This window comes from Leguminivora glycinivorella, chromosome 3 (assembly GCF_023078275.1).
Source record: "Leguminivora glycinivorella isolate SPB_JAAS2020 chromosome 3, LegGlyc_1.1, whole genome shotgun sequence".
NCBI lineage: Eukaryota > Metazoa > Arthropoda > Insecta > Lepidoptera > Tortricidae > Leguminivora > Leguminivora glycinivorella.
The window spans coordinates 27,665,626-27,687,784 of record NC_062973.1 but is presented as its reverse complement, the minus strand read 5'-3'; the positions used below and the strand labels follow the sequence as shown (position 1 = coordinate 27,687,784).

Below are 22,159 nucleotides of genomic sequence, written 5' to 3'. Positions count from 1 at the left end.
ATTTCCATAGAGTACCTAGCCTGTTCATATTCTTTGATGAATACTTTTGCATGTTAAATTGTATGTTGTTATTTAATGCATGTTAATTATAAGATGTAATGTTTTGAAAAGAAGTTGCCCGCCGAGTTTCTTGCCGGTCCCATAGTGGATACCCCCCTCCCAACTGAGGGGGGACTGAAATCTTCTCGAGGCTGAGGCGTAGGGTTAGAGCCGGCGTAGCTTTATTTGACGTTCATATGCGCATTGTAATATGCCTACTTGAAAAATAAATATTTCATTTTCATTTTCATTTCATTTTCATTTCATTTTCATTTTCATTTTCATGTTAAACAGATTTTACAGCATGTGACCTACAAAATAGAGATATTTCTAACACCGCCTACTCTAAGCAGAACGATTATAAAATCCGGTCACACAACATTGTTGTATAATTTACACATTTTGAAGGTCGGATGAAATCCTCCATTTCTTTCCATTCTGGAACTCATTCACAAATCCAATCTGTGAAGGTCACTAAGTTTTAAAAAAGGCCAACAATCTAAATCTGCATTAGATTTACTTACAAACGCGAGGGGCCCAAAACAAAACGGTTATAAAGTTTTATTGGAGTTTGAAACAGTTTTCCTTATCGCTGACAAAGGGACGTTATTGACTTATATATTGCTTTGTAAGGACTCGGAATGTGGGCACCAAAGTGGTACCAGTATAACTTTGTCAGTAATATAAAACCGCTTTGAACGACTGCGAACCAAGCGTGAACTGCGTGCAGTACATGCGACCAATCGCGCTCGTGATCCGAACTCAACATTCAATTGCGTTGTAGTGTCCGATCAGGGCGCATGTCAAAATTGTATGTATTGCCTTATCCTTACTTTTAAAATCTTCTAGGGACATAAATTTGGTTCGTTATCGTAAGCAATGGGACCCCGCCCTAATTACTTATTTCAACTGTTTTAAAATCGGGTAAAAGGTTACGGGACTTATTGTTTGGAAATGGGTTTGTATCTTTTTGTGTTAAGCGCAGCTGTTAACTTAAATGCGTTTATGACAGGCGGACTTATTGATGAGAACGTTATTTGTTTATGACTGTGAGGCAAACAAAAGATATTCAAAAATGTGTTAAAAGTGTGTCGTATATACGGGGTGATAATTATTTACCCTGTAAATTATTTCAGGTGGTTAACAATTAATGAAATAAAACTGGTTAACTATTAAGTTTAACATCCTTTAGACTGTACGTATATATCAAAGGCAGTTACATACTTGCGTAGTAAAAGAGATAGACTAACTTTACTTTTTTATGATAATACTAGAAGATAAATTGCCTGTTGGTAAGCAATTATTTAATTTTGTCTTGCAACGTGCTTTTTTCTTGAACATTTGAAAGACCGAATAGGTCTGAATCTGAACATCAGGAATCTATTACTGGAGGCAACTGTCAACTCCACTGTTTAGCTGTGCAAGTCAGGAAGTTTCTAAAGAAACTTAATATTTACCTAAATTTAACAAGGAACGCATTCCTGCCAATACACGCACCCAGAACTTGAGCCAAAAGCTCGAAAAACACTGCGCTGTAACCATCGTCCACATTATGCTTATTCCTAGACACTATTATAAAGGTATAAAGTTCTTCTTTGATCATTGTTGCTTTAGTATACCAGTTGTAGTAGGAATTCCGTCCTCACTTTCGCTTAAAAAGAGACAAGTATATCCAACCCTGTGGGTGTGACAGAGATGGTTGCCAGGGACTGTCGTGCGAAGAGGCAATAACGCATAACTTAGGGTCCGTATTTAATTACGCCTGGCGAAGGTTGGCCGTGTCGGGTTCCGTCGCGGGAGGTATGAGCGAATGTGGAACGCTTCGGATTCAATTTGATGTTTATTGCAACTGAAATGGGGCAAAAATTGGTTCTCCAGTCCCTCTGTTCCAAGACATGCATACCCATCAGCCGTGAAGGGGTCGGCATTCCGTGTTTTCCGCACTTTGCTCTATCCTGAGTATTCCGACATCGTACTCGGATGCAATATGGACTGTTTTCAAAACTGTTAGCATTTTCTTTATAATTTTTTGACATATTTTTACATAATTGACATAATTGGCTTTCTACCACAGAATACATAATAGTACAATCTACGTAATAATGATAGGATTTACTTACACCCTGGACTGTAGAAAAGTAAAACAAACAATTAAGAAAAAGCCCGCCCGCCGGAAGCGTAAATTTTTCCATTTTTTCCTTTAATATAAAAATGTAAACAATTAAGAGTTGAGTATAAATTTTATCTAAGAGTTTTGAATGATTCACGGTTATTTTCATTAGACTTATATTGACCGGGATATAGACCGTGATTACCTTTTTGATTTTTGTCGAGCTCCCGATATTTCGACGCAGTTGCATGCATCATGATCACGGAAAACCGGTCAATATAAGTCTAATAAAAATTTTATCTATTTTATTTTTAGGTATATTTTTTATTATTTTATTATTTATACTACGTCGGTGGCAAACAAGCGTACGGCCCGCCTGATGGAAAGCGGTCACCGTAACCTATAATGGACGCCTGCAACTCAAAGAGTGTCACATGCGCGCTGCCATCCCATTAGAAACTTGTACATTCCCTTTTGCTGTTAAATACACAGTAAAAAGGAGTGCACAAGTTCCAAGGAGGGTTCGGGTTGCCGACAACTCAAAGGACAATAGACGGAATAAGTCAGTTCCGTAAGTCCTCCCGTCATCAGCACACTGCACCCTTGTTGAGCTCTGGCAGCCTTACTCACCGGCAGGAACACAACACTATGAGTAGGGTCTAGTGCTTTAGCTATAAAAAATAAATTATACTCGTTTCGTGAAACACCCTCTCACTAAACAACCTTAATTTACTCATGTCATAAAAATTTGCGTCATACGTATATGGTCACCAACTTTTATTTTTAATACAATTACGAGTATTTAAGTTCCAATTTGTGTGGAACCAATAAAGCTACTGAACGTTGCTTCGACGATCATAAACCTTAATTAAATGAGTAATAACGTGGAAAATTAAATTAATTAATTCCGAGCTCCAATATTACAACATTAATATAATTTAATAAACTGTACACATAACCTAACCACAAAATTAAAAAATTGAAAAAACCCCCGACCGCGACACAGTGGACTGATTTTCATGAAACATGGCTAAGAACACTCCCAACTAAGTCAGCTTTCAGACAAAAAACTAAATCCAAATCAGTTCATCCGTTCGGGCGCTACGATGCCACAGACAGACACACACACACATACATACAGACAGACAGACAGACCAAACTTATAACAGCCGTCGTTTTTGCGTCGGGGGTTAAAAATACGAAGCTTCGAAACTTTTGTCTTTATTAAAACTACTTAAAATGTAAATTTGAAATGTTGCTTTCATTACAAAAACGTAGACGTATTCGCACGTACAGTCACCGGCATAAATAAGTGATGATTTCTGTACCTTGTCATATTAACATCTTGCTTGAAATGTCATATGAAATTTGTCAAACGATTAAAAGCGACAAGGTACAAAATAATCACTTCTTTTTGGCGGTGACTGTACCTACCGTCTCACGTACAGTCAAGTGCAAAAATACGTATCGATTTTATCCGCTCAAAAATATGTACCGAGACCTTATTCCGCCGACATAAAGTGCTATGGGACATATTTTTGATAAGTTGTACGCACCCATATTTTTACACTTGGTAATGTGTGTGTATCATAAATAATATAACCATTTTCGTAAGTGAGGTCGGCCTGGTAATGGAGGTACGAGGGTGACATGCTGGTTATAGTTTGGGTGAGGTGAGGTGACATGTTGTAAGCTTATTTCAGGGTTCAGGTCATATCTTGACAAGTAGTCATTAATTTAAATTTATGATAATAGTTGGAGTCAGTTTATTTTAGACCTTGTTTTTAATAAACCAGTCCAAATAAAAATAAAAGTAAATTAAACGGGTTATTTTTTTACGAAGATACGGTAGTTTGTAGAGTACCTACCTACAGGTTTTTTTCGTTACTTGTTTCAATAATTGTTTTTTTTTATGGTCTGTTTCATCAGAAAAAATCTAGTTAATGAGAAGGACGATATAATAATTTATACCTGGACAGACAAAGCCCATACAAAAAAGCGTACCCCTGAAATGTATGGACCTTTTAGGCTTAAAACTAGATGGCGTTTTTCCGCAGCCTGGAAGTGGCCAAAAGCATATTTTCCCCAATTATTTTTGTGTTTTTATTTTTTATAAGAACAAATTAATAACATGCATCATTAATTTACGTCAATAAACATTTAAAAAAATAATATTGTAGGCATCATCAACATCATACACCGTGTAGTTCTGACAGTATTTAATACGTGGCGCTAAAAAAATTGAGGTACGAATCTGAGTATGAAGATTGTAAATCCTATATTAAATCATCCTTGGTAGTGACCATATTGCATATTTTGTTTTAGTAATTGTGTAGTATTTAAAATGTTCCATTGTATATGAGCGATATAAAAATCTTTCTTTAACTTCACAAGCTTGGCTATTCCTGCCTGCGTGACCAGACTTCAGCAATAACTGAAATTCAAAATTATAAAATAAAAGTGTGTTAAAGTCGCAAAGTGTGTTTAAGTTGTAAACTCGCGTTGTTTACGAGCGACGTGGAAGGACGTTTCGTGTGGAATGCGTATAAAACCGCCGAAACGGGGCATTTTGCTCTAATTCTTAATTAAAATACCCAAATGTGTAGGTATTTTGTATGTTGGCAGTCGACCTGTTACAGTACGGGACGATAACTATTTTATTGTGATAACCAATGTACCTAGTACCGTTTTATTTGTGGGAAGTGTAATATAAATCATACACTGGTTAGTATCATCAGGTCATCGGTAAATCAAGTTAATTTATTGACAGTCTATTTTTATTACACTTCGGTAGTTCAACTTTAACCTTTCTACATTTAAGCTAACTCACACATTGTTGAAAAAGCTTAAAGCCTCTACACACGTGGACAATAAGCCTGAAGGTCGCAGCACCGCGTGTGAAGCAGCACTTAGGTGGGAGTTCCGCGCCGACGATAAACGGCGTTTTGGAGCCGGTGGTATGAGGGACAAGCGGAAAGCGATACAGGCGTGAGACTCTGGCAGCTGGAGGTCGATTTTTGAATTAAGGCCGGTTGAATTCTTGAACTTCGTTCAATAATAGCTTTACTACTATTCTAGTCATTTAAATTTACTACAAAAATTGAAAATTTGCTGTTAATATCAACACAGATTTCCAACTGCTAGCCCTTTTTATTACAAAAAATTCACCGTTTTACAAAGAATTTGGACTGACATAAACGTACGCTCAAATTTAGCTTAGCTTCCCAGATTTTTACTACTTTTTGTCTATTTATTTATGTCTTGTTACTTTTTTCCACGCTAAAATCTGTATAGCAAATATACGTTACTCTAGCAACATTACTGCTGCGGCTCTTAAGCGGATGATGTCTTAGTGTAACTTGTAATCGCAACAGTAACGCAGCAACGATCCTCCGCCAATAATATGCTATGATAAAGATATATTTGCATTCAATCGCTTTAACTTGCACCATACCCCAAATTTCGCGCACCCTCCAGCAAAATAGAATCACAGTCTGATAGAAAACGTGCAGATTGCGCCGGGCCCTCGGGCCCTCGGGGCCGATCGGGGCCCATCGGGGCCTATCGGGACCTATCGGCCCATACTAGCCTAGCGTAATGGAGATTGCTCGATTGAAACTGTCGGAAGTATTTACTGAGGTGGCCTTGTCTAGCGAAAGTGGAATACATGCTGGTATTGTTTTAGGAAATGTTGTATTGTCAGCATCGTAGCTGATAAGTGTAGCGTAGCGTAACTGAAACAAGGCACAATAAATATTTGTCACCCCAAAGTACGCATTTTTCTGGGTAAATCCCTACCAATGTACATTTTCCTTGTGCGCATTTAATAATTATTCTGGACAAGTAATAGAGACATTGGTTCTTTTTTAGCTATTGCAGATTTTGCAGATAGGTAATTTTTACTCGTAATAAGTTGCTATCAACTGAAAACGGACACTTATATAACTTATTTGCAGACCAACTAAACATTCGATTAGATTCTTGTATGTAACTCATTTGGAAATATAAATCTCTGAACTTTACTTTATAATATTCTAGTTTCGATTCAAACATTTATTCTACCTAATATTGATTTGAAATCGGCATGTGTAAGTAAAAAGTGCAGAAAAGTCATTCAAAGGTCACCTCAAAAATATTAGGAATCCGATCTAAGTGTAGATGATATAAATAACAGATACGGATCTGGCGTGACGCGCCCGCCGTTACGGCCGCGCCGCACGCAAGCACCATTGTTTTCTAGCCTAGAACTTTATCGCACTTTTTCGCTATATACTGCGTATTTTAAGACCTTGCCTGTAGGTTATTTCTTAGGCTGTAACAGTCATAATTCTTCTTTAGCGTTGAAATATGAAGACGGTTTGGGTGGTTGTTAAGGTATGAACGCTGGAAATACTACTTGTAATAGGACCTTCAGAACCGTGGCGTTTGACCCAACCAGAAAACAGAATAGAACGATAAATAACTATGTTATTTTTTTGTTTAATTTAAAACGGAGTTTACACTCTACACTTACAATGAGTAAGTGTAGAGTGTAATGAGGTAGGTTTACGAAATGGTCAAAATTAATCTGTTAATTGCCTAAATAGAGAGCAACAGTACAACCGTGGGCGATGAAAACTGCAAGGAACCATGACAACATAAAAAAAAACTGCAAGCAATCGTGGTCAAGCAAAAAAAAACTCATTTGGTGGAGTGGAGCGTGATTAATGCGTTTTTCAAAAAAAGTAATAACTTACCCAACCCAAAAATATAATTAAGGAACATTTCACACATATGTGCTGAGCAAGAAGTTTGCGACACAGAAAATATCCCACCATCATACAATACAATACAATACAATACAATACAAATCCACTTTATTGCACAACCTCAGAAATGAATCATACATAACTATTTTACAGTAATGCAGTCGGCAAGTTTGATTCCTGGGGCTCCGACTTTGTGGTTATCTTGGCCCAAAAGTTGTCCGGCATTCGGCAGAAATAACCAGTACCATTTCAACTCTCTTCAAAATTGGAATCTTCTAGGGCTGTCTGTGTTTAGCTTTATTTGATACTATGTAGCTTTTGCCCGCGGCTTCGCTCGCGTTAAATTCGAAAATTGCGGAATGCTCCATACAAACTTCCAACCCTCATTTTAGGGAAGTGGGGGGTTAGAAAGAGGCAAAACGTAGCTTATGTCACTCTCCCTCCCTACAACTATCCCCACTCAAAAAAATCATGTCAATTCGTCGCTCCGTTTTGCTGTGAAAGACGAACGAACAAACAGACACACACACTTTTCCATTTTTATGAAATGAAATGAAATATTTATTTTCCAAGTAGGCATATTACAATGCGCTTATGAACGTCAAATAAAACTACGCCGGCTCTAACCCTACGCCTCAGCCTCGAGAAGATTTCAGTCCCCCCTCAGTTGGAGGAGGGTATCCACTATGGGACCGGCAAGAAACTCGGCGGGCCACTTCTTTTCAAAACATTACATCTTATATTTAACATGCATTAAAAAAAAACAAGATACAATTTAATAAGCAAAAGTATTCATAAAAAAAAATATTAACACAAGAAATTATACAAAGTACAAAGCTATTATGATTATTAATAAGAGATGTTAGAGATGTATAGAGTCTCTAAGTGTCAAAGTACATCTAAAAAAATTATACATGAAGAAAAAAACCGAATAACTAAAATAACTTTAGAGTTGTAAAAGACTCTTGTTGTCTTAAGCAAAGGAAAAAAAAATATGTATACTTAATCTACTTTTTTCCTTGGAGATGTATATGGTCTCCAAGAGTCAGAAAGAAAAATAAACAAACAAGGACCGAACAGAGTGCCTCAACGTAATCTCATTCAAAATGAATGTTACATAGAATAGCATAGCCCCTATTAGCTGAAACAGACCGGTCTTCACAAACAGCACCCGTTCACGAATATGGCGCGCATCTCAGCCATCGCCTCCCTCAACCTTCATTCGGGAAGGTGGCGACCCGATCAACGACGTCACCGTAAGCAAAGACTTTTTAGCGAGCATGACATGTTCAAGCTGTCCGGGCTGTATTAAATATTCCAATAATAAGTGAATACGGTATACCTAGATGTAAGACACAACATTCCGTGCTTGTATGTTACATAGTTTAAATTGACTTAATTGAAAACAAGATCTTGGGAGATGTAAAAGGTCCCCACAGTCAATTATAATTAATGGGATATAATAAAAAATAAAAATTTGGAGGTGTAAAGGTTCTCCAAGTGTCAAAAGAACTAGAAATAGAAAAAAAAATGCGTATGAAATACAAATTTCACGTCAAGAGACTGTTAAGCTAGCAATCTCCAACTAATTCTACAGAATACATAACTAGTATGTACTCAACAAGTCAATATATATATATACCAAATTATAATTATACAATAATAAGGATCAATAATTTAAACAGCCAGTAGCAACAGCGCCTTAAGCATGACACAATGTCTCCCGGGACACTGCTAGCAAAACTATGACAGATTTTGAGCCTGGATAGTCGGCCATGGTGTAGTATCTCCCAGGTAATCATCAATTTTGTAGTACCCCTTTTGAGAAGTGCACTTTTTATGTACTTCTTGAATGAAGTAAAGGGCAGATCCCATGCCTCTAAGGGTACCTTATTATAAAATGTTACACAGTTTCCCAGGAACGATTTCTTCACTTTCTGTAGACGAAACTTGGAAACCGCTAGCTTATGTTTGTTCCGTGTATTATAACTATGAATATCTGACAGTTTCTTAAAGGACTCTATATTCTTATGAGTATACATTATCACATCTAGTATGTATTGTGAAGCTACTGTAAGGATGTCTATCTCCTTAAAGCGTTCCTTCAGTGAGTCACGTGACGCCATGTTGTAGATAGATCGTATTGCCCGTTTCTGGAGAACGAAGATGGTTTGAATATCTGCTGCTTTTCCCCAGGCCAATATGCCGTAAGACATAACACTATGAAAGTAACTGAAATAAACTAGGCGAGCTGTCTCCACATCAGTTAATTGCCTAATTCTCCTTACGGCATACGCGGCAGAGCTCAACCTTTTTGCTAGGGCAGATATTAAGTATGGATTTACGTTTGTTGTTCAAGATAATATTCTAATACTGTATAATGCACGACTATCGCGACAGGGTGCTATAGTGACTTTGAGCTCAGGGAGCTCCCGACGCAGAGAAATTATCCCTGTCATCATGCAACTTAATTTTACAGCAGCGCAGTCAGCAGGTTTGACTCGCCTTGGCATATGTTGACTATGTTGTCCGGCATTTGGTAGTTATGACCAGCTCAGTCCCATTTCAAACACTCTCCAAAAATAAATTTTAATCTTTTAGATCTGCGTTTAGCTTTATTTGATATCTACATTTGTTTTTCAAGATAATATAATATTCTAATACTGTACAATGCACAACGATCTTGACAGGTGTTATAGTGAGTGAGCTCAGGGACTTCCCGACGCAGAGAAATTATCCCTGTCTCTGTGCATTTTGTACATTGTCGCGGCGCCATCGCCAGGGGAAATTAGAAAACGTTTAAACTCCTTTATTTTACTGTCGCGTTTCTTTTTCTGATCGCGAACCAAATTTGCGAAAATTGCGTGATCTAATTTAGTAGCAGAAAATGAACAGGTTCAAATCTTATTACGGTGTTTCGGAATTACTTAAGTCTTAATTACTTTCGGAATTACTTAAGTATTTTTAAAATTAGATAGGATGAGATGGCCAACAACTAACCACCTATAATTCGGACCTTCATAAATAGTCTTATGTAAAAGTAAATAATTATGTTTCTGCCTGAAAATGCTTTGGTTATCTTGGTTTTAATTTGGCATTCAAAATAATTAAACGCATTTTATAATCTCTTTAAGACCTCCCTAAATATACATGATCATGAACCTGGTGTATAGACAGACAGAGAACAGGGATGATTATTGAAACAGAGTATCATATTCATTGGTGCAATTTATTAACATTAAATTGATACTAAGTATCAAAACACGTAAAGTTATTAAACATCATACAGAAGTAAACAAAGGCAATAACTGGGCATAATTATTCCTCCGTTTAACGAGCCTGTAAAGGCTTTTATTGTGATTTAGATGGACATTAATAAGCTGGGCCATAAAACGAGCGCCGGGAAACTGTAGCTTTCTGGCGCGTACCTTTGGGCGGTTAGAAATAATAAAACCAGGACTACCAGGAGCCTGCTTTATGAAGGTTTGTAACTTTTTTTTAAATCAAAAGTTTAAAGGGACATCGCGTGCATTACAATATGAACACTTGCGTACTTAGCTGGCTGGGTCCATGTTACACTCTAACTATATTATAATTTAAACTACTTACTCAAATATCAATTATAAATCCAAAATATTCGCTCCTGACATTGGTAACAACGGCAGGTCACCGGCAACATTATTCGTCTGTTTTCTAAGAAATTAATTTGTGGTGTAGATTAATAAATAGTAGCAGAGCAACATGGGCAGCTGTAAATTGTTGAAGTTGAATTTGTCATAATAAAAGTTCTCGACATTTCCGCCGAACATAATTAGAACAAAGGCAAAGAAGACTGAAAGAATCCACTATAAGCATGAATGCCTCTAAACCCAATATATTAACCTATTTCTGAACCAATGGGCTATCTGTCACAACAAGAATGCTGACGGGACAATAAAATCGAGTTTAACATTCTATTTCCTCCGGGAATGGAATGATGTAATTTTATTGTTTCGTTTAATTTTAGTGTGAGGACCGGAAGTGGCATGTTTCTCGTCTCGCGCCGGAAACAGTTGTACGTGATGCTCATTTTGAGTGTTTCTGTATTTTACGGTTGGGACGTAAAGTATACTTATATATAAAGATTTTTGAAAATGATTTGTTGTCGGTATGAGTAGGTGTACCATGTACCTAAGTATATCAAATCAACCTAATCATTTCCTAAATCAACCGATGGTTTTTTTGCTGCCATCATCTTCACCTAACATATTAGATACTTTATCATCAATATCATCATTAATTGCCGCGACACGTGTAGGTATACCATTATGTCTGTTGGCATTACTGAACCATTCAATTGGTTAACATAAACCATCCTTTAGACTACTGCAAAAAAACCAAATCGTTATTATTTTTGTTTTTGAGCTAATTTTAAAACAATACAAACTATTTATCTTATCGTGTGTCTGTCTACTCCGATTTTTTATTATATACAGATTTGACGACATAGTCTAAACTAGAGCTCACCGATTCAGTAATAGAGTGCTGTAGGAGCGCATTTCATTCCTTTGCGGTCCGCATCACATTCGTGTACATCCCTAGCATCTGCTTTTTTTACCACGTCGGTGGCAAACAGGTATAGCTGCTGCTGTACTGCTTCATAGCTAACTGTCCAAATTTTAGCTGTTACTTTCCTCATAATTTTTAGATAGGCATATTCTTTCATCAGTCAATCTCAAATAATAAATGGGTATGTTTTTGTCTCCAGAGCGCGGAGCTGAGTGGCGGCGAGTGTGCGCGCGCGCCCGACTCGCTGCCCGGCCTCACGCACCACTACCCGCGCTCCAGAGACAGGTCCGAACCCTTAACATTTCCTACACTAATTAGGACAGCATTCATATGACTAGAGTCCCTTTCAAAATTTGTCTAGCCAGAAGAAAGACCGACCCCAATCTTGTAGCAATAGATATATCAAAGGTCTGCACATTTCTGATCCCCTTTACCCATCTTATTTATTATGACATGTCTGATCATCCTGGTTAATGATAGTCAGGCTAGATATCATAATGCCATTACACCTAAGAAAAGTTTTAGGTATCTTGAACTTAAGCCTCATTAAATTTAGGATGCGCGCGAAATCGCATGCGATTTTAGATACATTGCGGACTGTTGCGGTAACATCCAATTCACGGGCCATTGCGTTGCTGATTGCGTTGATATAACGGTGATTAAATTTACTATAATCAACCTGTCTTCAAAACGGTTCTAACACACCAAATTATTAATTACAGGTCGCCATCGAAATGCGACATAATGGGCATGCAGCACGAGGCCAGCCCCACCAGCTCGGAGGAGTCCAACTCCCCAACCGAGATCAACTGCTACCGGCGGCTGGGGGACCGGGCGCCGCTCATGAAAAGGCTCATGGGGTTCAGCGGAGCACTATTACAGCCATCGGATGATGACTCAACGCCGCTAGTCGCTGACACTCCTACCACGTAAGTCAACCTAACCTACTGATACTGCTGGCTGGGGGACCGGGCGCCGCTCATGAAGCAACTCATGACAGCGGAGCGCTGCAGTCGTCGGATGATGACTCAACGCCGCTAGTCGCTGACACTCCTACCACGTAAGTCAACCTAACCTACTGATACTGCTGGCTGGGGGACCGGGCGCCGCTCATGAAGCAACTCATGACAGCGGAGCGCTGCAGTCGTCGGATGATGACTCCACGCCGCTAGTCGCTGACACTCCTACCACGTAAGTCAACCTAACCTACTGATACTGCTGGCTGGGGGACCGGGCGCCGCTCATGAAGCAACTCATGACAGCGGAGCGCTGCAAGCAGCCGTCGGATGATGACTCCACGCTGCTAGTCGCTGACTCTACTATTACATAAGTCAGTCTAACCTTCTGATGCAGCTGGCTGGGGGACCGGGCGCCGCTCATGAAGAGGCTCATGGGGTTAATAGTGACGTCATTTATTACAAACATCTGTAACTTACAGCTAACATGCCATAGGGGTTCCGCGGAGCACTGCAAGCAGCCGTCTGATGATGACTCAACGCTGCTAGTCGCTGACACTCCTACCACGTGAGTCAGTCTATCCTAATGATAGGTACAGCTGGCTGGGGACCGAGCGCCGCTCATGAAGAGGCTCATGGGGTTCCGCGGAGCGCTGCAAGCAGCCGTCTGATGATGACTCAACGCTGCTAGTCACTAACACTCCTACCACGTGAGTCAGTCTATCCTACTGATAGGTACAGCTGGCTGGGGACTGGCGCCGCTCATGAAGCGGCTCGTGGGGTGCAGCCGCTGAACCCCAGCGGAGCGCTGCAAGCAGCCGTCTGATGATGACTCCACGCTGCTAGTCGCTGACACTACTACCACGTGAGTTAGTCTAACCTACTGATAGTGCTGGCTAGGGGACCGGCGCCGCTCATGAAGCGGCTCGTGGGGTTCCGCGGAGCGCTGCAAGCAGCCGTCTGATGATGACTCCACGCTGCTAGTCGCTGACACTCCTACCACGTGAGTCAGTCTATCCTACTGATAGGTACAGCTGGCTGGAGACCGAGCGCCGCTCATGAAGCGGCTCGTGGGGTTCCGCGGAGCGCTGCAAGCAGCCGTCTGATGATGACTCCACGCTGCTAGTCGCTGACACTCCTACCACGTGAGTCAGTCTATCCTACTGATAGGTACAGCTGGCTGGAGATCGAGCGCCGCTCATGAAGAGGCTCATGGGGTTCCGCGGAGCGCTGCAAGCAGCCGTCTGATGATGACTCAACGCTGCTAGTCGCTGACACTCCTACCACGTGAGTCAGTCTATCCTACTGATAGGTACAGCTGGCTGGAGACCGAGCGCCGCTCATGAAGAGGCTCATGGGGTTCCGCGGAGCGCTGCAAGCAGCCGTCTGATGATGACTCCACGCTGCTAGTCGCTGACACTACTACCACGTGAGTTAGTCTATCCTACTGATAGGTACAGCTGGCTGGGGACCGAGCGCCGCTCATGAAGAGGCTCATGGGGTTCCACGGAGCGCTGCAAGCAGCCGTCTGATGATGACTCCATGCTGCTAGTCGCTGACACTACTACCACGTGAGTTAGTCTAACCTACTGATAGTGCTGGCTAGGGGACCGACGCCGCTCATGAAGCGGCTCGTGGGGTTCCGCGGAGCGCTGCAAGCAGCCGTCTGATGATGACTCAACGCTGCTAGTCGCTGACACTCCTACCACGTGAGTCAGTCTATCCTACTGATAGGTACAGCTGGCTGGAGACCGAGCGCCGCTCATGAAGAGGCTCATGGGGTTCCGCGGAGCGCTGCAAGCAGCCGTCTGATGATGACTCCACGCTGCTAGTCGCTGACACTACTACCACGTGAGTTAGTCTAACCTACTGATAGTGCTGGCTAGGGGACCGGCGCCGCTCATGAAGCGGCTCGTGGGGTTCCGCGGAGCGCTGCAAGCAGCCGTCTGATGATGACTCAACGCTGCTAGTCGCTGACACTCCTACCACGTGAGTCAGTCTATCCTACTGATAGGTACAGCTGGCTGGAGACCGAGCGCCGCTCATGAAGCGGCTCGTGGGGTTCCGCGGAGCGCTGCAAGCAGCCGTCTGATGATGACTCAACGCTGCTAGTCGCTGACACTCCTACCACGTGAGTCAGTCTATCCTACTGATAGGTACAGCTGGCTGGAGACCGAGCGCCGCTCATGAAGCGGCTCGTGGGGTTCCGCGGAGCGCTGCAAGCAGCCGTCTGATGATGACTCAACGCTGCTAGTCGCTGACACTCCTACCACGTGAGTCAGTCTATCCTACTGATAGGTACAGCTGGCTGGAGACCGAGCGCCGCTCATGAAGAGGCTCATGGGGTTCCGCGGAGCGCTGCAAGCAGCCGTCTGATGATGACTCAACGCTGCTAGTCGCTGACACTCCTACCACGTGAGTCAGTCTATCCTACTGATAGATACAGCTGGCTGGAGACCGAGCGCCGCTCATGAAGCGGCTCGTGGGGTTCCGCGGAGCGCTGCAAGCAGCCGTCTGATGATGACTCCACGCTGCTAGTCGCTGACACTCCTACCACGTGAGTCAGTCTATCCTACTGATAGGTACAGCTGGCTGGAGACCGAGCGCCGCTCATGAAAAGGCTCATGGGGTTCCGCGGAGCGCTGCAAGCAGCCGTCTGATGATGACTCAACGCTGCTAGTCGCTGACACTCCTACCACGTGAGTCAGTCTATCCTACTGATAGATACAGCTAGCAGGAGACCGAGCGCCGCTCATGAAGCGGCTCGTGGGGTTCCGCGGAGCGCTGCAAGCAGCCGTCTGATGATGACTCAACGCTGCTAGTCGCTGACACTCCTACCACGTGAGTCAGTCTATCCTACTGATAGGTACAGCTGGCTGGAGACCGAGCGCCGCTCATGAAGAGGCTCATGGGGTTCCGCGGAGCGCTGCAAGCAGCCGTCGGATGATGACTCCACGCTGCTAGTCGCTGACACTACTACCACGTGAGTTAGTCTAACCTGCTGATAGTGCTGGCTAGGGGACCGGCGCCGCTCATGAAGCAGCTCGTGGGGTTCCGCGGAGCGCTGCAATTTTCAAATACATGTACTATCAACTGCAAAAGTGCATAAAGAAAATTATGAATGAATTCATTGATAAATTCGCCAAGCACTTTTTGCAGCGGATAGTACTAGTTTTATTTATGGTTTAATATTTGTGTGCAGCGAATCATTATGACTCATCAGTAGACTCAATGGTGGTGGGGCATTGTAAATGTGTAATAAAATTGGTATTTATTTTCGGGGTAGTTTTTTTATTTATATTTGGTAGATTGGCTAATATAACCACAATTAATAAGCACATCTAACCTGTTTAAGGTACAATGAGGGCTGGGAAAACTGCTTGAAAATGTTTAAAATACGAGTATTTACTTCTAATTCTAAATTGCTCAATTATATTTATGTTCTTGTGTAAAAACTGGGTAATGCTCTACATTAAAATCTAAATAAATCCTCAATCGATACTCACGGTTTTTACAACTTTGCAAATACATAGCGCGAACGTACCTAATTTAACAAAATTGTAACATTTTCATAAGTGTACCCTAACGCTTCCGGTTTCTGCTTGCAGCCCGACCAACCTGCCGCTATGCATGAACGGGTACGTGAACGAAGCCTCAGAAGCCGAGGCGCGCAGCCGCGAGACGCGCGAGTCCAACCGCGAGCTCACGCCGCGCCACGACAGCCTGCACAACCTCGAGGAGTTCAAGACTAACCATATCAAGAACGGGTGAGGTGGAAGGGCTTATTGGGATTGGCTAACTAATCATCATCCTCCTTGCGTTATCCCGGCATTTGCCACGGCTCATGAGAGACTGACGTCCGCTATGACAACTAATCCCAAGATTACTAGTTTACAAGATCACTAGTTTTACGAAAGCGACTGCCATCTGACCTTACAACCTTCGGGTTAACTAGACCTTATTGGAATTAGTCCGGTTTCCTCACGATGTTTTCCTTCTCCGAAAAGCGACTGGCAAATATCAAATGATATTTCACACATAAGTTCCGATAAACTCATTGGTGCGTGCCGGGGCCCCGCGACCTCCGGAACGAAAGTCCCACGCACTTACCGCTAGGCTACCAGCGCTGTGATTGGCTAACTAACAGCATGATTTGGTATGGTACTGTAGTTTTACAAAAGAACTGTAACTTGTCATTTCCTTCTCTCATCTAATCTTAACCTTTTGACCGCCAAGAACGCCTAAAGGCGTCGTATGCTGTCATCCACATGACGCCAGCAAGCCAGAAACGCCTAAACTTGCTATGGCGGACGCTGTTAAAGAAATTGTCCTGCTGACAGATAAGGTTTATTTTCATTACTTACTAATAGAGGTATTGGCGCGTAGCCACATTTTGACGCGAGAGGAAAAGTGTTCAAAAGGTTGACTGAAAGAAATCTGTGTTTATGGAGCGTCATTTGTAGTTTTGTCTTGTGACCAAAACAAAACTCTGTTAATTTTAAATACCTCACAGTCACACACAGACTCCGCAAGTCTTGATGTTTTCGAGCAAATTTCTAGATAACAATTCTCCTGTCAATTAACTTACCATTTATATTTTCAGGAGTGGCTCAGCAGGTTGCAGCGCAGCAACATCATCATCATCAGGAGCGTCGTCGTGCGGTGGGTCTCACGGGTCGGGGAACAACAACGTGCCGAGAGCGGAGCCCGAGCTGCGGCATGCGCCGTGGTTCCAAGCAGGGATCCCTAGAGAGGTGAGCATCGTTAGGTTTTCTCTTGCCTCGTTGTCTGTAAGAATAGTTAGTTCTTACTTGCTTACTGCTCTGGCTTAGCGACCCGAAGTGGATCTTGGCCTCCGACACTATATTCCGCCATTCGCTCCTATGCTGTGCGATCTGATGCCACTCGGTCACTTCAAGGTCACACAGGTCTTTTTGGACTTCATCAATCCATGGGCCTTCTGGCCGGCTGTTTCTCAGTACATTGCCACATAGTTGTTCAAGCAACATTATTATGTCAAGAGATAGTCAAGAGCAAAAGAGTTTGAGCATCCCACGTAGTGTTTCCACACAATTTTGTGATGGCTCTCATAACAACATTATTAAAAAATCTCATTATTAAAAATTAATGGATCCTCATAACAACATTATTAAAAAATCTAACTTACCACGAAAAATTCTCGATCCATAGAATTTCTTCTTTTTCTTTTCTTCTCAGCATATTCGCGTCCACTGCTGAACATAATACCTCTATACCTCTTTCATGGATGTCCATTTCGTTATGCGGCGAGTTATTGCTGTTCCAGGTCAGCCGTGCCATCTTTTTGATGCGGTCCGATCATCTGGTTCGTCATAATACTTATACATAAAGCATAAGCTATAGAATTTAGGAAGTGACATCTTTCTTCAGTCCATAACCGAAATCTATTCACTACGATTTCTTTATATGTAGCATAATTTGTAGTTGATTGCAAAATCTCAATTTTACTTTCTCTAATTTCCAGATAGCACTAGAAGTACTAAGCAACCAGCCAGTGGGCGCGTTCATGGTGCGCTGTAGCACCACGCAAACCGGCTGCTTTGCGCTTTCCGTGCGAGTCCCACGCGACTTCCAACCCTCGGGCATCGCACACTACCTCATACTGAGGACGCCTAAAGGATACAAGATCAAGGTAACTGAACTCCGCAACCTAGTGAGGGTGCTCACAGGGCATTGCCACTTGAACAAGCACATGCACACTATCAGGAAACGTGCAAACAGGCGGTGCAGATTCTGTCTAGAGTCTAAAGAAACGCCTCTGCACATCCTGGCAGAGTGCCCCTCTCTAATGCGTACACGTTGTTTGATTCTGGGCAGCTCTCAAATACACCCAGAGGATGTGAGGTGTCTCGATTTCAAAAAGATACTACAGATCTTCGAATTTGTAGGACTTGATCGAGAGTTGTAGTAGGTGGCGATCACAATAGATCAGAAATGGTCGCAGTGATACATAAGGCGCTATGAAGCCTTACATAGCCCCTAACAAAGAAGAAGAAGAAGAAGAAGGTAACTCAACATCTGTTTGTGGGTGCATTTTTGTCGCTTTACCACTCGGCTGCATCGCAATTCCCGTGAGACTTCCAGCATCTGAGTCTCGGGTTTTTTTTCATCTTCGTCAAGGTAACAGCAATGACTGTTACCTTTGTTAAATGCTTTTGTTACGATGCCTTTTTATTTATTTAGGAAACAAACAGTCATACAAGTGAAGGCCTGAGTGCATGCTCATATTCGGGGCGGGGTGTACGGCATGCATGTCAAACAATTGAAGGTCATCGCAGGCATCTTCATCATGTATAATTTTTCTTTTTTTTAGATGTACTTTAACACTTAGAGACTCTATACATCTCTAACATCTCTTATTAATCATAGTAGCTTTGTACTTTGTATAATTTATTGAAATTAATTTCCATAGAGTAGGTACCTAGTCTGTTAATATTTCTTTTTTTGATGAATACTTTTGCTGATTAAATTGTATCTCGTTTTTTTAATGCATGTTAATTATAAGATGTAATGTTTTGAAAAGAAGTGGCCCGCCGAGTTTCTTGCCGGTCCCATAGTGGATACCCCCCTCCAACTGAGGGGGACTGAAATCTTCTCGAGGCTGAGGCGTAGGGTTAGAGCCGGCGTAGCTTTATTTGACGTTCATATGCGCATTGTAATATGCCTACTTGGAAAATAAATATTTCATTTCATTTTATTTCATTTATTTCATTTCATTTCATAGATTGTACGCACCCTCGCCCGCCCCGCCGTACTCCCCGGCGAACGCTCAACACCGAGCGTTTACTCAGACTGTACACTTACGTATTTTCAACTTTATTTTAATGAATTATTCTATAATTTTCAGGGTTTCACAAAAGAGTTCACCTCGCTCTCAGCCCTGGTGACGCACCACAGCGTCATGCCCGAGCTGCTGCCGTGCCCGCTGCGCCTGGCGCGCCGGCCCGCGCCGCCGCGCGCGCCGCGCGACCTCGAGGACGCGCCGCACACGCCGCGCCATCTACCCTTCCGCCCGCAGCTCGACGTATAGCACAAGGTTGACCTCCTAGCTAAGAGGCTGGAGTATCTATAGGTGGAGGACTATTGAAGCCGGCCAGTGCTTTGTGGATTTGACTTAATCGATTGTGTGGACGATAAAGTGTCTAAGGATACTGAAGGATTGGAGGGAAAGGGTCGTCGAGTGAAACGTTGATCTCCGGCATCTTAATTGTTAAATTTTCATATGTAGCAGCTTGTGCACACGTTCACGTTGAAGACATTAGTATGGTGCGTACGTGAGTGAATGGAAATATAAAATCACAACAATATTTTTTTATGTGGAACCCAACTAGTGTAATGATGACTTTGACCCAGAAGCTAGTTCTTAGGTCCTAGTCGTACTGGGGGTATTCAGGTTGTAGGTTACAGCTAATGCTAAAATGTTATCTGATACTTAGTAAAGAAAGTAAAAGTCAATGGGTAAAAGAGTACCATAGGGCGAGAACTCTTGTATTTGTTCTTCACTCAGACACATTTAGAAATAATAATCGTTACTCCTGTTCTGATTACTTTCAATAAGTTGTGTCTTCAGTAATTCGTGTCGAAGCGCAAGATTTAGAAGTAGCTAAATAATTTGTAAGCCCTATAGGTTGTCTTTTCCAAATTGACTCAAACAAGTAGATAACATATCAGCTACAATTTGTATTATATCGGCAATCTGAATCTAATTATCAAAACCGAGTTTTTTTTACAGTAGTTACTTATTCGGACATTGAAACTAAGACAACGTTTGGTTCGTCGTTACTCAGAATCTAGGAGCGCAACAATATTTTTCCCTTTTGAGAATTTTTCTAGAAATTTCATGATCTGGGGGCCGACTTTTGAGGCTCACGGCGTTCGAATTCAGAAAATAGTCACTGAAAATAATAGGCAAATCACCGTTTTCAACCGGTATTTTAGTGACAGTGAGACTCAAAAATCGGCCCCCTGGTCGATGTTACGATTTTCCATACAAATTATAGCTGTAATGTTATCCATATGTCTCAATATTAAGCAACGGAAATATAAAATTAGTCGTTTTAAAGTCATTAAATTATAAAAGTGGGGAGCTCTAGTAGCCTTTGAAAAGTTGCAATAATTTCTTTTGTGTATATGTTTACGATAGAAAGCACTGTTTATACGATCACTACTCGTATTTTATGAACATTATGAAACAAATTGTTCAAATTGTATTTAAAGATCATCTTGAAAAGTTTTTATTCAGTGAATAATTATACTTACATATAAACAGTGCCTACCGTAAATTGACGTACTTTTAATAAAAAAAATAATGTGATATATACGTCATGTATGTGTAAAAATATGTAAAATATTGTGTATATGGATTGTAACTATAGTATCATGTGTCATATCTAATAGACATAATATAGGAAGGAATTGAGTTTGCTTTTATAATTTTGTAATATCCTAGATTTCTAGTCTTAAAATGTTAAGGCACTGGTTTACAACTCACGCCTTTATCAATGTATAACACATTTGTAATTTGTAAATATATTTGTCGAAAAATAATCGGTTGAAGTATAAAGGAATGTATGTGACAAAAGTATTATCATTTTTAGTTTACAAATTAATCAAAAGATGGCGCCAGTTCGTAAAAACTGTTCATGGTTTACAAATTTTGTCAATAGATGGCGAACGGTATTTTTTATTATTTGATCGTGTTTGATATAAACCTATAAAAAGTTGACTTTTTGAATGAATGATATGTTGAATGATATGTTTTTTTGTTGATCATCACTTTATCAAAATAATATCTGGGCAACCGAGCTTCGCTCGGTTCTGTTTCGTATCCTTGACATGTGTCGCCATCTAGTTCAAAAATGAATAGTACCTACATCGAGCGAAAGAATTCTCAGCCTTAACAACACAACTACTCCACACGAGATGGCGCGCATTTCGCCACAAAAACTCAAATAGTGTATTTTTCTATTCGTTTTAGCCTTGACCTGTGTCGCCATCTAGTGTTTGCAATAAATAGTACTTACATCGACCGAAAGAATTCTGTCTTAACAGTACAACTACTGCACACGAGATGGCGCGCGAAGAAAAACGCATGAAAACTCGAAAATTCGCGTTTTCCGGGACCTAAGGATAAGTTAGACCGATTTTTCACCCCAAAAACCCCCACATAACAAATTTCTGCGAAATCGTTAGAGCGGTTTCCGAGATCGTCAGTGTAAATAAATATATATATATATATATAAATAAATAAATAAATAAATATACAAGAATTGCTCGTTTAAAAGTATAAGATTTTAAACTGAAACATTAGTTATATAGCTAGCAACTTAATTTTGATGCTGAAAAGTTTTGTCAAACTATATTTGGTAAGACTATTGTGACGTGCTGATCTAAATATTTGTAACAAGATGCCTTTTAGTGAGTACCTTATGTCTAAACATGGCTTGGCGTAAGTGACATTCGGATCTCATGAAAAAAACAGTGATAAGTTCTATATTTAACACTCTTCATTTTAATCAAAGGATTTATTAATGTGAATTAACTACAAGAAAAAGGCGATTTAAACAAAATTTAAACCAAAAATGGAGGAAATGTATTTTGAAATAGGCAAAATAATTTTTTGTCAATAACTTTTCTTGGGTATGTTCCTTAATAAGTAAAGTCACAAATCACAATATAAGGACGACTCAGTAATACTTTTCTAACAAATTTTGCTCCGC

General features: G+C 41.1%; 1 protein-coding gene across 3 annotated transcripts in view; it reads left to right on the top strand.

Moving 5' to 3' along the window:
* LOC125224804 (SH2 domain-containing protein 5-like) overlaps positions 1-21,223 on the top strand; it is a 212,853-nt gene extending 191,630 nt beyond the window's left edge. For 2 of the 3 annotated variants that reach the window (XM_048128264.1, XM_048128266.1), the window contains 6 exons: positions 11,645-11,730; positions 12,168-12,374; positions 16,010-16,168; positions 17,005-17,155; positions 17,905-18,072; positions 19,288-21,223. In XM_048128264.1, the coding sequence (XP_047984221.1) occupies positions 11,645-11,730; positions 12,168-12,374; positions 16,010-16,168; positions 17,005-17,155; positions 17,905-18,072; positions 19,288-19,470 (954 nt within the window). In that variant the 3' untranslated portion in view covers positions 19,471-21,223. The remainder of the gene's footprint in view (positions 1-11,644; positions 11,731-12,167; positions 12,375-16,009; positions 16,169-17,004; positions 17,156-17,904; positions 18,073-19,287) is intronic. The other variant, XM_048128265.1, reaches the window with a different exon arrangement.
* The last annotated feature ends 936 nt before the right edge of the window (positions 21,224-22,159 follow it).